Source organism: Erithacus rubecula, assembly GCF_903797595.1.
Source record: "Erithacus rubecula genome assembly, chromosome: 6".
Taxonomy (NCBI): Eukaryota; Metazoa; Chordata; class Aves; order Passeriformes; family Muscicapidae; genus Erithacus; species Erithacus rubecula.
Window position 1 is genome coordinate 11,797,098 of NC_136688.1, and position 24,719 is coordinate 11,821,816.

The window sequence follows — 24,719 nt, forward strand, 5'->3', positions numbered from 1 at the left end:
GAATTTGAACATACACGTTTTCTGTCTTCCTTAAAAATTACTTTAGATGGTGTGGATATAATGTGTAAATGTGACTTGTGTGTAATAACGTGAAGCTATTTGCAGCCCTAGAAACACAAATAAGGCTTTCCTCCAAGAAAGCTTTGAGAGCTCTTTATTGTGAATACCTACAAAGCATTTTCATAAATCATGTAATGGTATTTATAGATAATGTTAAATGATTCATTTTAGGTGCTAAAGTTTTTATGTTTTATTGATTTGTTTATATATTTTTTTTAATTTTATTTTAGAGTACTTTGTAGAATTTATGGCATCCCAGAGAACAGATAAATATTTTTAGTTAATTTTCATAGAAGGAAGGTGTTTCAAGTGCCTTTATGTTTGACTGTATTGCAAAGCATTTTTATTATTTCCTCATTATGCTGACTGCTAAAGTAATATTCTCTGCCTGTTTGCAGTATGGTAAATGTGTGGTTTGAGCATTGTGATTCAAGCACAATCCTGCAAATTGTTCATTTGGGGTGGGGCTGGAAGAAGGTAATTCCAGATTAAGATATAGTGGTGGCAGATTGATGAAGATTAGCCTAATTGTCCACATGAAAATTCAGGTCATTCCATTTCTGTATATTTTTAACTATACATTTACAGGACATAACTGTAGGCTGAACTTGTTTCTTTCCTCTAATTTTGATCGCAAACAACAAATTTGGATTTAGAACTTTACTTTTAATATTCTTTCTCTGAATCCATGCTTTAGCTAAGTCTAGTCTTTAAATGCTCAGTGGTGTGTCGAAGGCCTTGCTATACTTTACCTACTTGCTATACTTTACCTACTTTTGGTCTTTGATGAATTTTTACACATCTGATCCTGTTTGAAGAGCTGAAAAGAAAGCCATTTGTGCTCAGTGGGCACAGATCCATTTTTAGCCATTTTAACCAAACAGAAGTCACCTGTTTTTCCCCCAGGGACACTGTCAAGTGAAATTGCTTCTGTGCCAAACAACATTATCAGATGACCTCCTGTGGTCTGACCAAACTCTCTTTTGAAATCAGTAGGTACTCACCTACCCATTAGCACTGGGAAGATAGTCTAGAATTTTTGTTCATCTGCTTGTTTGAAAGCCTTGCCCAGATCCTCAGACCCACTGTTTGCCCAAATTGTCCTTTAGTAGCTCTCCCAACCATATAAATTCCCCCTGAAGTTTTTATCCAGTTACTTCCCAGCTATCTTTTACAAACTAAGGAGCAAGGCCTTTGGCATATACAGAAGTGCCAAAAACCTAAAAGAAATTCAGTGCAAATATTTGCACATAGTTGATTTTGATGCTGGTTTGGGTTTGATTTTTTTTTTTTCCCAGACATGGAAACTTAATTATATGCATAATCACTCCTGGTCTTCATGCTATAACAAGCTACTTGTATTTAAAAGAAATTGGGGAGGGGGGGAGGGGTGGGAATTGAATTCAAAATATAGAAGCAAAACCACAGCCATATTTTTGTGGTTTAAGGAACCTCTATGCATTTCAAATAGGCACACGTGAAGACCACCCCTTTAGTTTTGGTGCTGCTTCTGTAACTGGTTTTGCAGATTATTGACAAGGAAACAAATTTTATCGGCTAACAAAGGAAATTAAACTAAGCCTGCAAACTCATATTTAGAGAAGGCGATGGAACAAAATTCTTGCATGTGCAGTGCCTGACACTAAGGGCTGTGTGCCCAAACCTGTTGCCACCAAAGAAGAATGAATGTCCTGTGTTTCCATCACTTTTCCAAAGGAAAAATGCATGTGCCCAGTATTTGCCTGCAGATGCTGGACCAGGTGGGTGATCCTACAGCACTGAGGTGCCATTGGCATTGTCTGAAGTGTTGCATAATGTGCCTGGTACAGTTTCTGTCTGTATCTATCTTAGGTATTTACAAGGCACCTATCACCTTGGTACCTAAGCAGTTTGAGAAATGCACCCACCCCAGGAGGGATGATGAGATACAGACAGAGGCCCAGGTCCAGAGCAGCAGAGGCAGGGCCTGGGAAGCTCCCCCGCTGTGTTCCCGCTGTTGTTGAGCTCCTGGCCCACTTGTTGTGGCCAAGGGACATCTCCACTCACCTGTCTGTCAGCAGGAAGAGACGGTGCCCCAGCCCTCCTGAGCAGCTCCGCTGGTGGGCAGTCTGAGAAAAGATAATGGAAAAGGCAACGATCCGGTAGCAGAGGTGAAACAGGAATGGTGGGATTTCAAAAGGAGGGCTTCTTAAAGAGCAGCACATCTCAGGGGAGGGATCAGCTGCCAGTCCAAGTGGCAGGTAAGGCACAACACAGGCATAAATCTCAAATGTTCTTCAGTGACCAAAAGTTAAAGAAATACTTCTGATGTCTAAAGTTTGTGTATATCCAAAGCCCTGCTCTGTTCTTGGCCTCTGTCTCAGTCCTCTACCCCTGCAGCTGAATCAACCATTCAGTAGTCCTCTGTGTATCTCAACCCAGTAATTGCTACAATCCTAAAAATGCCTAATGACCAACATGAAGGACTCTCAGTGGTAACGAACGTTGTGGTGCAAGGAGACTACATGGAATAGAGTGCTCCAAAATAATGGACATATTCATGAACCTAAAGGCTGGAATAAACTTGGCTTTGATCAGCATGCTCAGGGCAGGATGAGGCAAACCACAGCTCTTCCCTGCAAGCACACCTGGAGCAGCTCTCCTGTGGCCTCCAGGAGCACCTGCTGATCCACCATGTCAGACCAGGCTGTGTGTCAGCCCAAATAAACCCCTGGATAGACAGCAGGAACAAAGAATCTGTCTGGCAGATTCTGCTCCTCTGCAGAAACAGAGAACCTGTCCAACAGGGGAGAAAGGGAGGTAGTCAAGACTTTGGGAGGCTCACCAGTTCCTATTGCATGGACCTCCCCAGATCTTTTTTTACTTAAACACAAGAGTCACTGAGGTAAAACAAGAAACAGCCTTCCAAAACCTGTGAATCCCAAGGGGCTTTTTGAAATAGCTGCGTAGTACCCACAATGATCAAACACTAAAGCTGAAGTGCAGTGGGTCACTGACTTTCAGGTGTTTCTGCTCCCTTTAGCCCCATTTGCATGCTCCTTCCTGAGTTCCTTCTTTGGCCATTTAGGGATGGAGATGGAAGTCCTGCCCCAGCAGGGCAAGGGACATGAGTTTAGGAATGTGAACCTTAGAGGCTGCAGGTTTGATGGCTGCTATCACTTGGTATAAAGATACCTGTAAGAGACAGAAGTGAGTGCCTGTAAGTCATATCTATCACTGTGAGCAAAATGCTGCATGTAGGAATGGTGTGTCAGGTGGAAATTGCTAGAAAGATCAGGGAATTTGACCTCTTCCCTTTGCTTCACACCCGAGGAAGCCAGCTGTACTTCTTTGTGCCCACTCTATTTAAAGCTTGAAAAGAAAGAGATTTCTTTTTTTTTTTTTAAAGCAAATTAACAACCAAATGGGGTCAGCCATGTTGATGCATGTTTTGATCCATGGCCGATTTTGACTTCACAGTTGTAGCCGCCTCTCTCTCTCTCTTTTTTTGGAAGTGACCCCTTTTCCAAGGAGTTGAAGGAAGTTAGTTGAGGTCACTCTGTCAGCTGTTTAAAGATAAGAACAGTTTCTGGATGAACCCAGTTTTACAATGCCCCTGCTGTGCCTGGCACACCTCTCTCACAGCCCCAGCTTAGGTTCTGGTGCAAGCAACCCAGCCAAGATCCGCCCAGAACTTAGGGAGACTTTTGGTGTCACCAAGGAATTAATTTCTTGGGCAGAGACTCACATGTTCATCCAGGTGGTGTCAGCCAGTGACCTCCAGGCAATTTTCCCATAATTGCTCCTTAGTGCAGGAAAGTTTGTGGAAGGCCATGCCTGTAACACACCCTCGGTTCCCCATGCCCCATGCCAATGATTCCCAAAGCTTACAGAAACCAGAGCTGCTGAGAGATGCTGAGAACCTTGTTACAAATAACAGTGATGATTATTCCTCCTTCTCATTGCCAAGTTTACCAACCTAACCTAAAGCCTGTGCATGTATTCATTATTCAGAAGTATTCGCCAAGAGTTTCCACAATTAACCTTCTGCCCAGGGGTTTTCACACTCTTTGCTTTTTGTCATTTGTGTCATTGGTCACTGATTGCCAGATGCTGTTCTTTCAGTTCTGAAAGGCTGAAAAGACTGATTAGGAGGATGCTAAGTGATAACATTTCATAGTACATAAGGAATTTTGCAAAGATTTGTTATTGCGCTTTTTCAGAGAAATGTTTGCTTCATGAGCCTCTGGCAAATGTGTAGCCATGCACAAATGACAAATGTGTTCTGGTCCCCCTGAATCTGAACAAACTAGACACAGTGATAACGGAATGACTACAGAAGTATTCATAAGTCAGTGTGGAGTTTGGAGGTTTTTGATTTCATTTTGCTTCCGTTTTTGACTTCCAGTATAGTTTGGTTCTACTTACTTGCCAGTTGTTAGGTGGGCTATGTTTAGAACACTTGCCAGCTAAATGGTGTTTTCAAATATGGGGAATTTTCAGTTGACATGTCAAAAGAAATGCCAAGACATTCTGTATGACCAGTGGCTCTGCCAGAATGGGTATTTATGATCCCTTACCTCACTCTGATTCCATAGACTTCAACTGAAGTGTGTGTTTGCTTTGTGTGGTAAAAGTAGGTCCCCTGTTTTTTTGTTCTTTTTTTTTTTGTTGTTCTTTTTTTTCATTGTACTCAAGTAGGAAAATGCTGAGAAATAATTTCATGGTCCTTCACTGTAGTTGTTAAGAGAGCTTTGCTAATGAAGGAATGCAGCCATGGCTGTATTAGAGAAAGCAGGAGAAGAATTGCCAAGGAAGAAGCAGTTCTTAGTTAGGTTCATATATAGTCCCTTTCAAATCTCCATGGAGTGGAAGAGCCAATGATTGCATGACAGTCTGTCCCTAAAATTCATTTTCATAAGGAGCTCATGCCTTTTTACAAATACAGTTTCATCCTCACTTTCCATAAAACATGCAATTGGACAGTCCAGCCAGAAGCAGAGAGACTATGAATACTTTGAATGTGAATACTTTGAAGTAGTGAATATGCTAAATGCACTAATAATATCCATTATTTTAGCACTTAAAATTCGTTCAATGAAGTCACACAGAATCCCTTTTAGAGCACCATAATATTGCAGGGTGTAAAAATAATGAGTACCACATTGTGGTAGATAGGGATTGAGATATAGAAGGAGGGATCCTTGGGTCTGTCAGAAAAAGCTTTTCATTTCATTATATTTCCCATAAAATAATTTTTAAAAAAAATGAACAAAACCCTGTCCTGATTCATAAACAGAACCAAAAGTATGGTTTAACATGACCTCAGCAACACCTTGCAAGCTTGGAACACCTTGGAAGCTTACAGCTTCCACTGGGGCCTGAAGACCAGTATTTCAAAAAGCAGAAATTAATCTTTAAAAAACACTCAAAAAGCTTTTTTCAAGGCTGGAATGCCAGAGAGCAGGCACGGCACTGATCTGGCACTCAGGCTACTGCGGTGTGAGCCGCAGCAGCTGGGTTGGGTCACAACCCTTCTGAAAGCAGTGCTTCTCTCAGCCATCCCTTGTCTGAGCACGGGGAATGCAGGGCTTTGGGCTTTGGGCTGCCTCCTTCAGCCACACTGCCCAGGGTGATTTCTCATGACCAAATTGGCTCCCTGAAAAAAAAATTTTAAAAAAAAATGAAGAGGACTCATTTTTTTTATCTGAAGTAACAGAAAGAGTATAGAGTCCCAGCCTCACGTAATACAGAGCAGTGCAGGATGGAGCTGGGCAGATCACGCTCCCTTGTGAGCTAGTGATTCCTGTGGGTGCAAAAGCCCAAGGCTTTCCTGCTCTTTGGGAGGGCATTTTGCTCTAGAGCTGCCACGGGGAAGCGCTTGCACCCAGATTTCTACCACACACCCTCAGGCAAGGGAAGAGGTAGCGAGGGGAGGGCAAAACTCAGTTCATTTCCAGGAGACAAAGAGATCCCAGTGAGCAATGCCCTCAGATAGCATTTCCTACTGTTTGGAGAAGAGAGCAAGGAAAATCCGGCAAATGTTGGGGAGGGCATTGCTCACGGGATAATCCCATGGACGTCCACCATCGCGTTGCAGCAGTGATTTGGGAGAGATTTTGGGTGGGGGTGATGTGAGACGTCGGACAAAAGTGAAGATAGCCAGCAGTGCTTCAGAGCAACAAAGGGCTGCCCTCAGCCAGTGGTGGAGCACATCTGGCACCCCAGGAAACTCAATTGGACCCTTGGCCCTGAGCTCATCCCAGGGATTTCTGACTGACACCACTGCAGTGCATAGGTGAGCTACTCGTTAGGTTCACTGACATTCCTGTCACAGTCACGCTGAGGGGAATTTGGTAGCTCCTGCCTTGGGATGCAGCATGGCTGTGTGTGTTCTGGGTACAGGACAGTGTGCATTGAGACCAAAAGTGCTTAATGACGCCAATTGCCACGTGCCCAATGCAGTCACTAAACTTTAGTCCGCCCTTCCGTTTGCCCAAACACATACACTCTGGCTTCCCAACTGGCTTCTTTCTATGTGTTGTCCAATGCATGTAGATACCTCCATCTGCCTGGCCTCAGATACAGTGGTTGTTGCTCCTCTATTTGATTGCCAGATGTCACTGGGGAGCAAGATGGGGAGGTTCCTGGATCCTCGGGGCAAGCCAGCCATCACCGAGGGAGCTCGCTGTCCACGCCGGCCGAAGAACAGGAATCCTCGGTGCCTGCCTCTGATGAAGACTCGCCAGCCAGGACCACAGAGAGCTGGCAGTGGCCGCTGTCCTCGTCTGAAACGCACAGCAACGTTGGGGAGGATTTTGAGGGATTTCAAACGCCAGCGCGGACTCCGGAGTGCACCATGGACATACAGTCTCCCGGGGATCAGTCTCTCAGTAGGACTCCTCAGTTTGAAAGTGACTCTCCTGAGGAGGAGGGAAATGATGAGATGAATGAAGAGCGCTGCGGTGTTGAGCCTGTCCCTAGGGATCGGGGTTGGAGAGGGCAGCCCCAGCTAACAGAGGGAGAGAAGCTGTTGATGGAAACCAACAGTAGGATTGTGCAGCTGCTGGAAAATATCAAGAGGGAGCATGCACAGTCCATGGGTCTCATGTCCCAGTCCATGGGCCGTATGGAGCTGCAGCTGGGCATTGTGGCTACCTCCACAAGAGCCATCCATAACTACCTGTCAGAGATTTTAGCTTTCCTCAAGCAGCCGAGGACGCAGGTCCTTGAAACACGCATCTCCCAAAGAGCCACCCCCCATGTCGAGTTGACGTGTGCCTCGACATGGACTGGTGAGGACGCAGTGGCATCCTCCACTGTGTGCTTACCAGGGGCCGAAGGGACGAGCGACTCTCGTGACCCGCCACAGGCCACTCTGCCTTGTCGCAGTGGCCGGCTGCAGAGAGCCATAACTGAGAGGGCCTCGCTGCCCATGCCTCCACGCCAGGCAAAAGGGGGAGGGAAGAAAAAATAACCACTCCATAGGATTTTTAGAGTTTTTTTAAATGTGCCTGTCCTTTTAATTCTTAGCCATAAGGCCATCGGTGGCAGAGTTCAATCATTTCCTACATTGGCTAACATTGTATTCTGGCTGACTAGATTAGTCTAACATTTTGTAGTTTATATTTGCACTGTTAATGATGTGTGCTGCTGGTATTTGAAGAACATTTGCCTCTGTTCTTTCACTTTAACTTCATACAAGCATTTTTTTACTCTGTGCCAGGCATTCATTGCTTTTCTTACAAATACAAGTCATTTCTTGAGGCAGCTGTTTTTTGAGTTTTCTTTCTCCATTATCCCACCCCCTCTGAGCAAGCACTTGGGACCTGGTGGTAAGTATAGAGGTCTTGGCAATACTCGCCTCCCAAACTGTGTTCGATCAGTCTTTGCCTGGTGTTTCTGGCATGCCAGCCTGAGGTGTTGGGGTATAGCCTGTACTGGATCATGACCATTCTTATCCTCTGTGGGTCTCACCAGCTCACTTCCTAGGACCCTCGGTGGAGCTAATCCACATGTCTTGGCTATGTCGTACAATAAGTAATGTTGCCAGGATCATACTTCATATTTCTCTTTTTGGGGGCTGTATAGTGATGTGCCACCAGATCTATCTGGGCACTTGACTCTAGTTTTCAAAGTTCATTTGATGATGGATCTGGTGGCTTGATGGGAGCATTATACTTTTTCCTCTGAGAGAGTCTGGGGATTTGGAACAGGAGTCACTAAGCAATGGGTTCTAAGGGGATAAGAGCCATCTCCTGCAACAAATCTATTAGGAGGAGACTGTCCCCTGTAATTATTGCAGATATTAATTATTAAAGAAAAAGAAAAAAAAAACAAAACAACTTGCTTAGCAGCCAGACTTCTTGAGAATGTAAAAGTCATGCCATGCTGTTGGGTACTGTGCTACTCTGTCTGTGATTAAGAGCTTTTCATCAGAGACAAGACCTACATCATGATAAAAGAGAACTACTTTCTGTGCCTTTAGGCCATCCAATTTCCTGAGGGCTGGCACCCTGAGCAGGGCACGGATTCTATTGGTAACCCAACAGGGCAGATGGAAACACACTTTGGCAATAAATTACTTTATATCTGTTGGTGCTGCCTCTCTCGGGGGAATTTAATATAGTGGCACTCAAATTGCTATATGCATGCAGAGGCATCAGACTGGCTTTTACATGTGGTATTCCTGACAGTTCTCTGGAAGGATGCTGCTCCCAGGAGCCCCTGGAGCTGTGGGGACAGGTTCTCTCACAGGTGTAGCATGGCTCCTGTGTTTGACTCTCAACACGCTGTTGTGACTTTTCAGGAAGGTGTAGAGCAGTTTCTATTGAAAATTCCAGGGAATAATGCAGGCCTAGAAATCCTCTTCTGTGCCTACAACTAAGTTCTGCTCTCTGGCCAGTGAGATGTACACTCCTCTTCCCTGTCTTCCAGTGAGGTTGAGGTTATTCAGAGTGAAGCAGATCAAAGTTTGTTACTCTATTAGCCAGCCACAAACTGCTCCTCTAAAAGTGTGTATGCGTGTGTGCTTGTAGCTGTACTCTGCTAAACAACCGGTTCAAGGAGGAAATGCAGCTGGCATGGCCAACCTCCAGTGCAGGCTTTTCCCTCATTCCTTCTTTTTGACCTTCATCCAGCTGCATTTTAAAAATCCTGTTGGAGGCAGGCTTCTTTGCGCCACTCTGTCAATGTACCTCACAGCAGGTGCCAATTTTTGCATCCTTTTTGTGGCTTTTTTCTCTCTCTTTTGCCAGGGTTATTTGTAAAGTCATCCTCAGAGAATTTCCAGCACGAGCTTGTGAGCTCCCTTCTCATTGGTACAAGGAGTGCATGCTGCAGAGTATTTGAGGTCACAAGGACGTTGGGAGGAGAGCTAATTAGTGAGCCTGACAAATTATTCAAGTAGGAGTATACTTGGAACATATGGTGTGGGTGCAGGAGAGGCTTGCACTCTGGTGCTGTGGAGACAAACAGTTTGAGGCACAGGCGAGTGAAGGTTTGACCCAACACGTCTTCTTTTTCTGAGATGAGTCTGAGTGAGGCTGACTGCGGCTCAGCCAGTCCATTTCCTTAGCTGGAGGAGCACATTGGATAAGGCAGTGAGGATATTTTTGTTTCACGTCGTGCTTTCACTCCAGCAGGGTGGGGCAGTTGTGGCCAGGTGTTCAGATTTGGATGATTCCCACAGGACCCGCCATGTAGCTGCCGCCATTTAGGATTAGTCTCCACGTGCTGGCTGCTTCTGTGGCCTCACATTTTTTGTTGTAGTAGCTCCAAAATTACAACCTCCACTCTACCTTTGCTTTCTGATCCAAGGGCAGTAGAGCAAGAGAAGAAACTCAGTTGGAACTGCTGTTGGAAGCCCTACACGAGGAAGCCCTAAAGAGTTCCTTGCAAAGCAGCTCGAGGTTTAAGCTGCCCTCCTCTCCCATTTCTGAGTGCTTTGGCTAAATGTGGCAAATGGGAGCAGCCTAGGGTGAGAAGGACTTAAAACGTGCAAGACAAGAAACCTGCAATAAACTCACACAAAATCAGGCATTTTTTTCCCACATGGAAATAGCAGATGATTTTAAGAATTGGTACCAACTGATATTTTGGTCAGATCCAAAACTAGGATCTGACTTTTAGGATTGTCTAGCAAAATAAGTGCAGTTGGAGGGTATGTATATTTCATCCCTAACAAATATTTTCATGCTTTTCCAAGTGTCTGTCATGGCCTCATCACTCTTTCCCTGTAGCTTTTTGTTGTCTGAATGGGTATCTGGTTACATGTGTCTGTTCAAAATAAGGGGGATCACTTCTTACATGGTGTATTTCTGTTTCTCATGTGCAGATTTTGAGTGCTTCAGTTTACAAGGCTTCCTTCTTTCTGTATCCCAAAGATTAGTTGTTTGGCTTCTGGGATGAGAGCAAGGGTGGGAGAGCCTTAAGAGGAAATCTCTGCCCAGCTGAAACTCTTGCTGATAGATCCCCATGAGTACCATTCTGCAGTCCAGCCATATTTTTGCTGTATAGGGTAAATGTTCATGGTTACACCATTGCTTTCTGATGCCTTTTGCTGAGCAGAAGTGCAGATATTTTTCTTTTAGAAGTTTGTATTACAAAGCCTTATGAAATGGGACATGAAGTTGGTTTTTATTTTTGAATACATGTGATGATTTTAAGATTTTTTTTCCTTTTCTCCTTCCACTGGATGATTTAAAACCTACGAAAAAAATAAAGCAGGCCAATGAAAAGACTTGAATGCTAACTTCAATTGAAACAGCAACACTATTCTTGTGAGACAGTTTTCAGCAGTGTTCAGCTTACTGCTTACTGCTAAGTCTTTCCTTTCCTGCCTGCTCCCTGACCCTCTGTGACACTGAAATATCCACTTCTAGGACAACCTTCTTCCTATCTCAAAGGCTAAAAGTTCTTCCCTCTCTTCTTCTCCTGTTTAAAATATCATCCTTGCATCAGCCAGATCTACTGTTTAACAGGGTCAAAAGCTCTTTTCCTCCTGCCTTATTCCCATCCATATCAATATCCAGGGCCCTGAGCGCGCTGCTCTCCAGCGAGAGGTAAACTTTAAATCCCTAAATACAATACTTGTGATAGTAACACCAGCTCTAGATCACCAGAAGCCTGGCATTTTTTAAAGTCTGTAGTATCCTAATAAAGTGACTATACTTGTTTGACAAATAAAAAATTATTTGGGAGATGGAGCTAAAAAGCAGCATTGCTTTGACTCGTGCTGTGGAAGCCTAGGAGCCAAGCTGAGGTGTTCCACTCACAGAAATGCCACAGACTATGCAACTAATCCTAATTTTGGTGACACTTCAAAGGAAAAGACACTAACTTAACGTGATACAGCAAGCAAATGCAAATGGAAGATGTAGTAAGGAAAGCTGTTGGTGTGATTCCAGTCTGGATTCTAGCAGAGATTCCAAACTCAAATTTCCCTGAAGGCTTGGGCTAGCGATTTAATTTCTCTGCGCCTTGGTTTTGTAGCAGTAGAAGGGGCAAAAAAAAAAAGAGTTGTCAGGCAATAATTAGTTGATTATATTGTACTTGGAGGTCTTCAGTGTGAGGGAATAACATTTTATATTAAATGCTGATGAACCTTGTCTGTGACCAGAGTTGGAGATGGGGCTAACACCAGCACTCAGCTTTGGAATATCCTAGTTAAACTTTTCCCTGTATTTTACCATCACATCATGCAGTAGATCAGAGTCCCAAATCCAAACACTGAAATTTTCATTCCAATTTAGACTTTGCCTATTTTTGGTCTGCTTCTGATGATGACTAAACACATTCCCAAACTGTCCAGTTATTAAAAGAAGTTTAAAAAAACAAAAACCAAAAAAACAAAAATCACCAACCAAACAAAAATGCATATAAGTTTCATTTAAACATAAGATGCAGTTAGCAGTGGTAGCCTACAAGTCCAAGAGTGTGAACAAATCAGGATGTGATTACTTAAGGAGAATAGGTGTAAAAGAGCATTTCTGGAGTACTTGTTATTGTCCAAAATATCACTGAAATTCTGATGACTAAGTACAGTCTGCTTATCTCTATTTGAAACAGTGCTGTACAGATTCACTATTTCTAAAGGTCTTCTTTCCATTTCTATATAGATATTCTCCCTTCACATTTTGAAGGTTTGAAGAAGAGGATTGTTTTTCGAGTCACACTAAGTAAACATTAAATGCATGCAGGCTTAAAACTAAAGCATGCATGTTATGTAGCAGCAATAAAAAGTGCTCGGCTTGCACGACTTATGATGCTCAAGCATTGCCTTTTAAAATGCCAAAAAAACTTTTTCTTTGCATTTTTTTGAAAAGTAAATCTCTTCCTTTGACCTTGCAATACTTAACTTTTCCGTTTCTTTGGACAAGTGATATTTATTTTACTGAATGCTTTTATATTACAGATAAGGTGGATGAAATAGTGCCAGTTTCCAAGCCATCAAGAATTGCAGACAATGCAACTGTGGACTCCAGAGTGGCAACTATAAAACAGCGGCCTTCTAGTAGATGTTTTCCCTCAGCTACAGATATGAATGTGAGTGGTAGCCACTAAGCACTGTTTTATTCCTACTGATGTATCTAATTCCTTGATTAAATAATGTCCAATGTTTTTTAAGGGAAGAATTTATATTAATACTATAGCACATATTAAAAATTAAATGCCAGAACTCTGAAATTGCATCATTCAATTGCAGAATTTAATCTCAAAAAACTTTGCAGGTAAAAAAATAACTGATTTTATTGTATTTTGGACATACTTTTCCATTACCCACCTTAAGCCGTTTCCTTGTAAATGATATCAACAAACTCCACTTACAGCTGCTGTCCTGAATCTAAACAAAGCCCAACCTTCCCTTTCTCTCCTCCTCCTCTCCAAAACTACCCCTAGATTTATTAATTTCCATAAGAATTCTCAGTGAAAAGGGTAATGGATGAGGCATTATTTCCACATGGGAGACTTTTGTGGTTTAATTCTGTTGGGGTTTCTGTTTGCTCTTTTGTAGTCCATGTATGAGAGACAGGGTATTGCAGTGATGACGCCCACTGTCCCAGGGAGCCCTCAAGGTCCTTTTCTGGGTATACCTCGGGGTACAATGAGAAGACAAAAATCTATAGGTAAAATGCCTCTCTTGTATGGTTTTGTTCATTAATAGCATACTTTTAGTAACTTTGCTTCTCTCCTAAAGTGTGTTTCTCCCACATTTTTACCCCAGTGAGTGGTTGTTTAATCTTTATACAAAGCTCCAGGGAAAAGAAGTTTGTGTGTAAGATGGTGTAATTTCCACATTCTGTTTTGCAAGTATGGAATTATTATTTGGTTATATTCTTTAGAATGTTCCCTCTAACAAGGACAAAAAAAAAAAAAAAAAAAAGATTAATACAAGCCTTTTGCAAAACATAAGGCCAAAATATTATCCTTTTTTTCCTTGTTATTGAGGTGAAAGCATTGTAATGCTGTGTAGTTTGCTAAGAAATCCTGTTGATCAAATGAACTAAAATTCACCCTTTTTAAAAATTTCAAATGATGGCAGTAGATGCTTTTACAACAAAGAAACAAAGAGCAGACCAAATTTGGGTTTCTTTGTTTTTGTGAGTAATCTTAGCAGTGACTTTTATCAATTTAGAAACACATTATGCTGATGTAAAATTAGCATTCAATTTATCCCAGTATTACCCAGTTAATTATGTTAAAAGCCATATTTGTAATGATATAATGTCATCTTTTGAAATGCGTAAGTATGGGGGATTTCCCCCAATAGGATCTTCACTGTCCCTTCCCTTAATTTCAATTGCATCTTAAAAATTCATTAGATTTCTGAGTTGTTTTATTATATGCGTTTGTCGAGTGCTGGATGGAGCAAGGACAAAGCAGCTCCTCTGCACAGAATGTCTTCCCTGTTCAATAGTTTTCAAAGAAAGTATGCTTTTCTACAGCATCTTGATGATACATAAATCTCAAACATTTGCCTACACATCCATTTAATTAAAATTCTCTAGCATCCTTTTCAATCACGGCACTTGGGATGTACAGCAAGAAAGAATGATTATGGTGGGAATCAACCTAAAGGCCTCTTTTGGAATTTTGCATACTCCTCATGCCATGGGGAATGCACCCTGGAATTTTGGGTTGGATGGAGAAACAGTACAGCGTGAGGGATCTTGGTGGATGTGGAAGTATTTCAAATGCACTCTCTGGTTTTTCAGGAATAACGGAGGAAGAGAGGCAGTTTCTGGCCCCTCCTATGCTGAAGTTTACCAGGAGTCTTTCAATGCCTGACACCTCTGAAGATATCCCACCTCCACCACAGTCCTTACCTCCCTCACCACCACCACCTTCTCCCTCGCTGTACAACTCCCCCAAATCCCTGACAGCCCGGAGCTACGGAACAATCAAACCTCCATTTAACCAGAATTCAGGTGCAAAAATCTCTTTGGTTAGGCCCGAGAGCGTGGGGACGATGATAAGGGACAAAGGGATCTATTACCGGCGGGAACTGGACCGGTACTCCCTGGACTCGGAGGACCTGTACAACCGGAGTGCTGCAGCTACGGCCAATTTCAGGAGCAAGAGGGGCCAGATGCCAGAAAACCCCTATTCCGAGGTCGGGAAGATTGCCAGCAAAGCAGTTTACGTGCCAGCCAAGCCAGCCAGGCGGAAGGGGATGCTGGTGAAACAATCCAATGTGGAGGACAGCCCAGAAAAGACCTGCTCTATTCCAATCCCAACCATCATTGTCAAAGAGCCATCCACCAGCAGCAGTGGGAAAAGCAGCCAAGGGAGCAGCATGGAGATCGATCCTCAGTCTTCAGAGCAGCCCGGACAGCTCCGGCCCGACGACAGCTTGGGAGTCAGCAGCCCGTTTGCAGCAGCCATCGCAGGGGCCGTGAGGGACAGGGAAAAGAGGCTGGAAGCCAGGCGCAATTCCCCAGCCTTCCTCTCCACAGACCTGGGAGATGAGGACGTTGGATTGACCCCGCCAACACCACGGATGAGGCAGTCCAAATTCAGCGAGGAGGCAATGTTCAGCAGTGAGGATGGTTTCAGACAGCTCATGTCACCATCTCCAATTCCCCCACCCAGAGAGCCTGAAAACCTTTTCAACAGCAACGAGCCCAGCAACCAGAGCGACTCAAGGACATTGAATGCTCCATCCAAAACGAAAGGCACTGACAACAGTACGGCGGCAGCCAAGCCCGCGAGCACTCCCGGCTCGGACAGCTATGTCCACCCAGTCACAGGGAAGCTGTTGGATCCAAACTCGCCACTTGCCCTCGCACTCTCTGCCAGGGACAGAGCCATGAAAGAGCAGACACAGCAGATTCCAGGCAAAGGGGACGCTGTCAAAACTGACCTTAACAAACCGCTTTACATCGACACCAAGCTGAGACCCAACATGGAAACGACTTTTCCTGTTACTGCCACTGTCACCAGGCAAAATACCCGCGGCCTGTTGAGACGGCAGGAGACTGAGAACAAGTACGAGATGGATGCAGGGAAAGAAAAGAAACCTGAGGAGAAGAAGAACATGTTAATAAACATCGTGGATACCTCGCAGCAAAAATCAGCTGGCTTGTTGATGGTGCACACAGTGGACACGGCAAAGTCAGATGATATGCCTGAGGATGAGGAGGAAAAGGGAGCTGAGATGGAGCCAAGCCCTGAACACTCCCCGCCGGAGAGGCCAGAGGGCGGCGAGGAAGCGGAGAGCGAGCTGAGCGTCCCTGCCGCGCCCGAGCCCCCGGCTTCTCCCTGCAAAACCATCGTGGCCACCGGCTCTGTGGACGACCCCGTCATCCTCCCTTTCCGCATCCCCCCGCCGCCCCTGGCCTCCGTGGACATTGACGAGGAGTTCCTGTTCACCGAGCCGCTGCCCCCTCCCTTAGAGTTTGCCAACAGCTTCGACATCCCCGACGACCGCGCAGCGCCCGGCTCGGCGCTGACAGACCTGATGGCGCAGAGGAAGAATGGCACCCCTTCACCCAGCCAGCCAGCAAACTCCTTGGATGGCAAAAAGCAAGCGGGTCTCTCAAACTGTTTGCCTGCCTCCTTCCTGCCACCCCCTGACAGCTTCGACAACGTCACCGACTCTGGGATTGAGGAGGTCGACAGTCGGAGCAGCAGTGACCATCACCTAGAGACAACCAGCACTATCTCAACGGTGTCCAGCATCTCTACCTTATCCTCGGAAGGAGGGGAGAACGTGGATACTTGTACAGTCTATGCAGATGGGCAAACATTTCTGGTGGACAAACCCCCAGTACCTCCTAAGCCAAAAATGAAGCCCATAATCAACAAAAGCAATGCACTTTACAAGGATGCGCTGATCGAGGAAACTGTAGACAGCTTTGTGATCCCTCCTCCCGCTCCGCCCCCGCCTCCCATCAGTGCCCAGCCCAACCTGGCGAAAGTTGTCCCCCAAAGGACATCCAAGCTATGGGGGGACGTGCCGGAGGTGAAAAGCCCGATTCTCTCAGGCCCCAAGGCTAATGTCATTAGTGAATTGAACTCAATACTCCAGCAAATGAACAGAGAGAAGTCCTCAAAGCCAGGGGAGGGATTGGAGTCACCGACTGGAACGAAAACTGCGAGTCTCAGTACAAGGTAAAAGTAATTAACCAAATCGTTTTCTAAAAAGGCTTGATCTTGGTTTTTTGGGTTTGTTTTTTTTTTCTTCCATCTCTTTGCTAACTTCTCCTGTAAATCACATAGATTAAAGAAGAGTGTACTCTGTATTTTCTTAACGAATAGTCTGTGTCAGACAAGAATTTCTTACACTGTCCACATTTGTGTTGCCTAGATGATAGGACAAGAGCTTTCTCAGCCTTCAACTTCAAGGTTTGCACATACCTTTCAGTTGTTTTGATGTGAATTTCTTTGATTTCTCTTTAATTTTTTTTTCCCTTTCATTTCTTTCCTTTAAAAATGGGGTGATAATTCAATTTTTCTTCAGTCCTGTGAGGTATTTGGGCTTCATACGGGTAAAAAGTGTTTTTGCCAAGGGTTGTTTTGCATTCTCTGTGTGGTGTCATTTGATTCATGCTGAGACCCCTCCTAATCTACTTCATCATAAAGTATTTCAAAGATCTGCTCATTAAAATGATTTTGCACTGTCCATATTATTACTAAACCACATCTGTATGGAATGTGGGCATAATGAAATCCACAGTTATTACAAAAGGAAAGGTAATTTTGTACCTTTTATTAGGAGGCTGAGGTATTTTGCAAAAACACCATGCTGGCTTTGTTTTTTTTTTTTTAAATGCCACCTAAGTCAATTTTATTAGAATTATTCTGGTGTAAAATAAATAGCTCAGCCTTTGGACACCTGCTGTACTTTGCAAGCATGAAGATCATTTGTTTCTAAGGGAAGGGTATCTCTGCTGATTGCAAAGATTGCTCATTCAGAAAACAGTCTGATCCACAGTCTCAGCATCGCACAGTTAGATATTATTTCCTGCAGGATGGAAGTCATCAAATTGGTGACGGTGAGGGAATTCAATTTTTAGAATTGAGAAGTGGGAATAAAACACAGAAATTCTGGAATTCCTCTCGGTGGCACTTGACTAAATGGAGCAAAAATTGAGTTGGCTCTGCAGGAAAAGCCTTCATACATGAAAAAAACCCCCACATTATTTTTTGCTAGATGTTGATCATGTTTCTTATTAAGCTCCATGAACATGTTGTTTGTAGCTTTATGTGTATAGTATTATTTATCAGCTTTTATTTTTAGACTGAAAGGTATTTCCAGGTTACAGTGGAGATCCTTAGCATCCCTTTTTTATTAGAAAATTACCAAGGCTATTGACTACAATGCACTGTAAATATGTCCAAGTACTCTCATTAAGGAAAGCAAAATGAAAAGTAGAAGTAAATAAAATTACTTTTTAATGGAAATATATTTTTAAAGGTATAAAGGGTAGGGAAAACTTGAAAAACTACAGCACTTCAGTGGAGAAAAGCAAACAGAAGCAGAAGTAGCCCCATAGGTTACCTTCTAAAGGAAGAGCTGGCTTAGTGTTACAAATTTATGTTGCTATTTTTTCTGTCCTTCAAGTTTTTAAATTTTTCTAACTCACCTTTGGCAAATTACTACCATCTTCATTATGGAATGCTGAGGCTCATTTGGGGGGGGGAGGGAAAAATCCACACAAACCATTTTTTCAGTGGGGCTGCAATCCTGCTTCCTCTCTGAAAAGTAAACCCATACACATCTTTGCAGGCTGGAGAGAGGATCCTGGGATGTAGCAATGCTAGAAGAGCTAGGAGGGAATAAACGAGATAAGCTGGTGGTGGGAAAGAGCAGCAAAACTCTTGGCTGCCACTTGGCTGTGGGAGAAAATGACACCTCCACAGCATTCCCAGTGGGAACAGTAGACAAGAGTGCTGGGATTTGTTATCTGCCATTTTCCAAACTGATGTTATTACTTCTTAGTTATGAGTTGGACTGAAGCTGCTAAAACCACCAGGAAAAGTTGCTAAGGATTTATTTTTAAGCAAATAATCCTGGAGACAGCAGAAGAGAGCCAGCAATCTACAGATGCTGGAAGTGTGTTTGAAAAGGTGCTGCAGGCAGTGTCTTTTCATCTCAATGAGAGGGTAAGGCAGAGAAATAGAAATGGAGATGTTCACTTGTGGAACCAGAAGCCCTGTGGCTTTTTTTCACTGCTTTTACTCCCGCTTTATCTCTCTAAAAGTTAAATGAATTACAGCCTTTCTAGCCTGACTACACGAGTGACACGATTTTTTTTACAAAGCTGTCAAATATTATGACCAAGGAATAGCATCTTGTGGAAATTTCAAGTGTAAAAGCTAATGTTTAAATTTCAAAGGTAAAATTCCTGGAGTTCCTTGATATTTTTTCCCCCTAATATTCTAAAGATTATGACAACCAATTGTTGAGCTTGCAGCCCGTCCCTGCAGGGTAGCAATAGAAAGGGACAAAGGAGTTTTGGCTCACAAAAAGCAGGGATTCTGCTAAATGAAAGAACAACTCGTTAGCTCTGTGAGCAGAGCAATGATAATAAGTGAGCCTGTTCCTATCCTTCAGCCAAGGAAAGGGATTGGGAAGTTGTTATAAATAGGAACAGCATTCACAGGCTCGCTTGGGCGGTGTTCACAGAAACAGGCAGCCTGATGAAATTAAAAGCATCTATCTGTTTATGGGGAGCCATACATGAAATTACAGACCAGACTGGAACCCTAAATCCCACTAGAAATTCTCTTTGCACAGCCAGTAGATGTAAAGCTGAGGTTCATTCAGGACAATTGCCCTGTTAGGGTGGCACGGGAGTGAATTAAACTGCAGATAGTTGGGTAAGGCAGGCTGCAAAAACACCTTCTTTGTGTGATTTTGATAAATGAGGATGAGGAAGAGATCATTCTATGTTCTGAACAGCATTTCTCAATTATTACATTAAAGCCACCCTAAACTTGCTTTTATTCCTGCACCTTGGTTTAGCAATCGTTTTCCAAACAGTGTTTATAGTTTTCCTGTGGTTCTTATGGACACACCAAGCTTCAAGATTTTTAAATAGAGCATGGAAATGCTTACTGGAAACCATCTGCTCCTCAGTGGCAGTGACCAGCCCATGGGATTGGAAAAAGGAACCCAGAAAGAGAAGGGAAAGGAGGGAGAAGTGAGAGGATACGCTTGCTTACTTTCTACTAATTAAAATATAATCAAAGGTTTTGATCACAAGGTTCAGGAAGACAGGTCCAGATCCCACTCCCAATTTTGGCCACCAATTATTTTGAGTATTTACAGCCATCAGTTGTGGCAACAGAGGTTTTAATCTGGTTTATCTATGTCCTCCACAATGTCATAAATACAGCAGTGCTATAAGTCCACTTGAGAGGTCCCTGGCATTCATAGGGAGCTGCTGAAAGACCTGGGAGAAGAGCAGAGCCTGGGAGAGAGGAGGAGTGTTTGTTCTGTCTGTGATCTGGCAGTCACACAGCAACATGACCATCAGGTGCCAGCCCCTGAGATCCAGGGACTAAAGGCTGTGTGGCTGAGGCAGGATAAATCCAGGGGCTGCTCAGAGCCAGCTCAGCCCCCAGGGAGCACAGCATCCTCCTCCCTGCCTGCCTCTGGAGCACTGATAAGGAATAATGAATAGCAGCTCCTGCTACTCTCCAGCAGCACCCCTCCAGAATGATCCATGGCTTTGCCAGAGGAAGAAACACTCCCAGTTTTTCTGTGTTCGTTCAGCTGTGTTGGCACAATCCTATGACTTCTGGGACACATTGGCCTCACTGCTGGTGGTGGGAAATATGTGGGCACTATGGAGCATGCTGTGGATTGAGTCCTCTAGGAAGAATAACCTGCACTGTGCTGGAATAACAAGTTTTAAAAGTGAAACTGGCCAGTGGTTTTGGCCCTCAATTAATTACTCTTTTTATGAGTATCTGGAAAAGTTCCTTTTATTTTTCCACAAACAGGTAAGCCAGAACAGAACTTAGTCCTTTAATGGGACTGGTCCTACATTTGGTTTATTGTAAAGGATGTCTGGGTTTAGTAGAGGATGTAATAAATGCCTAGATTTTTCATGTGCTGTTTTCCCATTAGACTCATTTCACATCATTAACTATTTGCCAGCTGATTTCACAGTACTGCTTGCTTTGTCAATGATATCTGCAGTGTTTCAGTCATTCCATTTTGTCATTTTTATTTGCTGTCGTGACTGCTGTTGTCAGAGGGGGGCCATGCTGAAGTGCCATGAAGTAAGTGTCAACCATAAAGCATGGACTATTCTATATTGTACGTTCTGTGAATTTCTAATGCTCACTCATTGTTATTGCATTTCAGTGACTTTGGTGGTGACTGTGTTTCTCACAGTGCAGTGTGGATTAATTAGATCATCCTAATCCAGATATGGTAGCCATCCCAAAATGGGACCTAGAATGTCATCTCAAGGTGAAATAACAGCCACATTCATCAGAGGAGTACTCAGAAAATATGTTGGTAACACGAGTGCACAAGATTAGATTGCTGAATGTGTCTGAGCACCTAAACAATGGGCAGGACTTCTGAGATATGCCAGATTTTGTGAAGTCGAGGGGTGGGGAGGGATGAAGACAAGCCAGCCCGTGTGGTCATCTTTTGTCCTTCCAGCTTCCCTTTTCCCTGCAGTTGTCCAAGCAGAGAGGGCTGAGGCTGCCTCCTGGCCCAGCACCATCCCCTTCCCTCTGCTTTCCAGACATTTCACATGGAAGCTCCTGCTCCTGCCACAGACCTTCACAATTGCTCCTGACTGGCAGCAGACACTGAACATTGCTCGATTCTTCTCCCCAAAACATCAGCATTGTGAGGGGCTCTGGGTCCTGCCAGTCATCACCTTGTTCTTCTTCTGCCCCCAAACAGACAATCCTTAGCTTACTTCCCTGCCATGCAATTTGCCTCTGACAACAAAGTAAAAATATTAAGAGGTGAAGGCAAAGTTTGGGGTTTGTGTGGCCTCCAAGGTCTGTAAGACATAAATTTCTTGCAGTACCCCTGTACAGGGACTCCACTTGTTGCTCCTCTTGGTTTTAAGAAGTTTTCCTTTGATACAACAGAAAAGCTATGTCAGAGCCAGCAAGTCTTCTGGAAAGCTCTAGGGTAAAACAGCTCCCAGGAGCTGATAATAATATGGGATTTTTATTTTTCCATGGGAGCTGCTACACTGATTTGCTTCTGATATTAAGTTAACAGTAAATTTGAATCTTGAAAATATAATTTAAAATTTAAAAGAATTTCTTGCTTACAAGATGTGCTGATGGCTTTTATACTTGGAGGCCACATGACTGTGACATATTAATTACATATTTTGATTTTAATATGAAGCAACATATTGCAATCAGTGCAGGCTCACAGCAGCAAATGTTTATAAATTACCACCATATGCTGATTCTAATACGGCAAATTTTATTTAAAATAATTATGGGACTTTTCACCTTTTTAAAAATGAAATTCGGGGTTTGGTGGGTTTAATATGAATTTAACATCTTTAGGATAACAGATGATCAAATAAGGCATAAGAAATTGCTCTTATTAAAAATCTGGAAACCAATAACAAACCATGCCTGCTCTCCAGCTGGAATGTGCTTGCTCCTTATTGACCAGTGTACCAATCAACCATAAAATGCAAGACAGATGATGGTTTCAAGGCTGTGTCTGCACCCCAGATCATATTGGAGATGCCATAAATTATAATTTAGGATGCACAGGAGTTAGATAAATATCCTTGTTTTTTCCCCTTTAATTATAATTAAAGTGCAGCATGGAAGAATCAGTTGATATGGCAGGTGGAAAAGGGGGAAAAGAACATGGGAAAATAATCTTGGAGTGAAAGGCATGTAACTGAAAGGCTGGCAGTGCTTCAGCAGACTTCCCTGAGCTTCTCCAGGGCTGTGTCTGTGCCATGAGAGCTGAGCACTCACATGGCTATGAACTGAGCTGGTGACAAAACCTCTGCAATCAGCTAAAATTTTAAAAAATATCACTATCCCAGAGTTTTCTTTTAATAATCAGTAGCCCTGAACCTCTGGCTTAGAAAAACGAAGATGCTCTCAGACCTCCTGCTGCAGCTTGCAGCCATGTGAAGCCAATGCTTTGATCCAGGCTGACAGAAAGCAAAGGACCAGGATGCCTGGGATACTTTCTTACCCTGGATATTCCTGCCCAAGGGGCTGGGAAAGTTAGGGAACACAAGCCAATGAATACTTCAAATGAGAGCACAGAGTTTTCTTTTGGGGGGTTTGTTTCGCTTGGGATGTTTGTTTTCAAACATCCTTTATTTAAAGGATGAGTGACAGTAATTTCCTGAACAAGGCTAAGCAGGAAGTCTTTCAGAGGAGCAGTCTGAAGGAGAAGCAGCAACAGTGAGATGCAAAGCACTGAGCCTGGAGCTGTCAGTCAAGTAGCAGAAATTATCTTTCATTGCCTGGAATAAAAGAAGGTGGATTTTCATCATCCATTTGATCTTGCCACAATGGATGTAAATACAAAACCCTAATTTCTAGTATTTGCAAGAGAGGAAAGTTAAATAGAAGGGTGATTGCAGGTAAAGAACAGGGATTCATTTCCCTATTTATGCAAAGCTCATCCTTGCTATCACTTGGATAGCACCACCCCAGCCTTTTTCAAAACAGTTTTAGATTATATCATGCCTTAGTAATAAGCGTGAGACTCCTAATGCTGAGGTAAAGGAAATGGAAATAGCTTCCTCCCCTTGGTTAGTAGAATTTAATAGTCTCTTGCCCACAGACTTTTTATTTGTAAGAATGTTTAGCTCCAGCCCTGAAGACAATGAGAGCCATTAGGCACCAAAAGCATCACAGGAAACACTCAGAACCTTGCCAAGTGTTTACTTTCTTTGTTAAATTACAAGCTGTAAGTGCTGGAAGTGTTGTTCCTACTGGGTTTTAAGTGAAGTACCAATCTTCCAAAGAGATCCCATTGAAATACATGACCAGACTGTCTGTGGGAAATCAGTGGGAATGTCAGTGTGAATTAGATGTCAGTTCTCCCAGAAGTTATTCGTGGTTCTCTTCTCCTGACAGGGAGCTTTATTGGAATAGGACCTGCCAAGATGGGAGCAAGAATGTTGGTGTGGCAGAGCTGCATTCCCCTGGGCTCTGGCTTGGTGCTGAAGTGCCAAAGCCCCAGGAGTGATTCAGGGAGCACTCTCAGGGCTCTCCAAAGCCAGCAGCCAGCCAGGGAATCACTGTCAGCAGCTCAGGGCTGCAGTGGGGGAGAAAGGGATGAATAACCTGTTTGTTAGCACTGCCCTATGTTGTCATTGCCCTGCTTTTCCTTCAGCTTGAGATCTTTTCTGCACAGCAGTGAATCTGCTGGTTTAATGGAAGCATTTCCATCTGACATCCTGCACCCAAGCAATTCTCAGTTCTGCCCAGGCAGGACAGTCCAGGCCTGGGGACAGTGTGGCACTCAGATACAGAGGGCTTCTGTCAGGGTCTGCACTGGGAATCTCAGTACAGCATCAGCCACATCATCCTCCAGACTCCATGGCATTGCTTCCAATAATAAACCCTTCCTTTGGTCTGCAAATGCTGTGAATTGATTGTCTAAAGGTTTTCCCAGTTGGCAGGTTATTTCTGAAGTGAGGAACATTGGAGCTCCAGGCATCCAAGGGCTTTATGGAGCATCCTGAAGTGCACATGCTGCTCTTCCCATGGGAGTAAGGGCTGTGGGGTCAAGTGTTTGATGACATGAACAGACCCAAACCTTCTAAATTTGCTTCTGTAGCCAGCAGGCAGAAGCAAAGGGTTGTATTCCTTCACTGACCCTGTCAGGCTGGGCATCAGAGCGAGCCTCTCAGCATAGTTCGTAATCTGAAACTCATTTTCTTTAGGCAGAATTTGATCCCAGCTACATCATCTCCACTCATGCACAGGAACAGGAATTTTGTCTCCTTAATTTTGTTGTGAAACTGCCAGAGTATAATTTCTCTGTGGAAGGAAATAGACACTGATATGTTTTAGGCACCTTAAAAGGAGACTGTTTAAAGCATGGATAGAAAAGGAAATAAAAGCAGCTTGTTCTATAAACAAATAGTACTACAAATATTCTGCAAAATTCACTGACTGAAACCCAAAGATCCAAAATCCAGTGCTACTAAAATTTTCCACAGCTACTATTATTAGCTATATTCTGTGTAAAGCCA

General features: G+C 43.5%; 2 protein-coding genes across 2 annotated transcripts in view; both read left to right on the forward strand.

The window, feature by feature from the left end:
• SHANK2 (SH3 and multiple ankyrin repeat domains 2) overlaps nt 1-24,719 on the forward strand; it is a 274,142-nt gene that overhangs the window by 244,662 nt on the left and 4,761 nt on the right. Inside the window, 3 exon segments of the mRNA XM_079307962.1 lie at nt 12,455-12,585; nt 13,055-13,166; nt 14,256-16,653. Of these exon segments, the coding sequence (XP_079164088.1) occupies nt 12,455-12,585; nt 13,055-13,166; nt 14,256-16,653 (2,641 nt within the window).
• Nucleotides 1,515-7,680, forward strand: LOC306803088 (uncharacterized protein). The gene is made up of 2 exons (XM_079307980.1): nt 1,515-2,300; nt 6,657-7,680. The coding sequence occupies exons 1-2, from the start codon at nt 2,222-2,224 to the stop codon at nt 7,514-7,516; spliced, it is 939 nt and encodes a 312-aa protein (XP_079164106.1). The 5' UTR covers nt 1,515-2,221; the 3' UTR covers nt 7,517-7,680.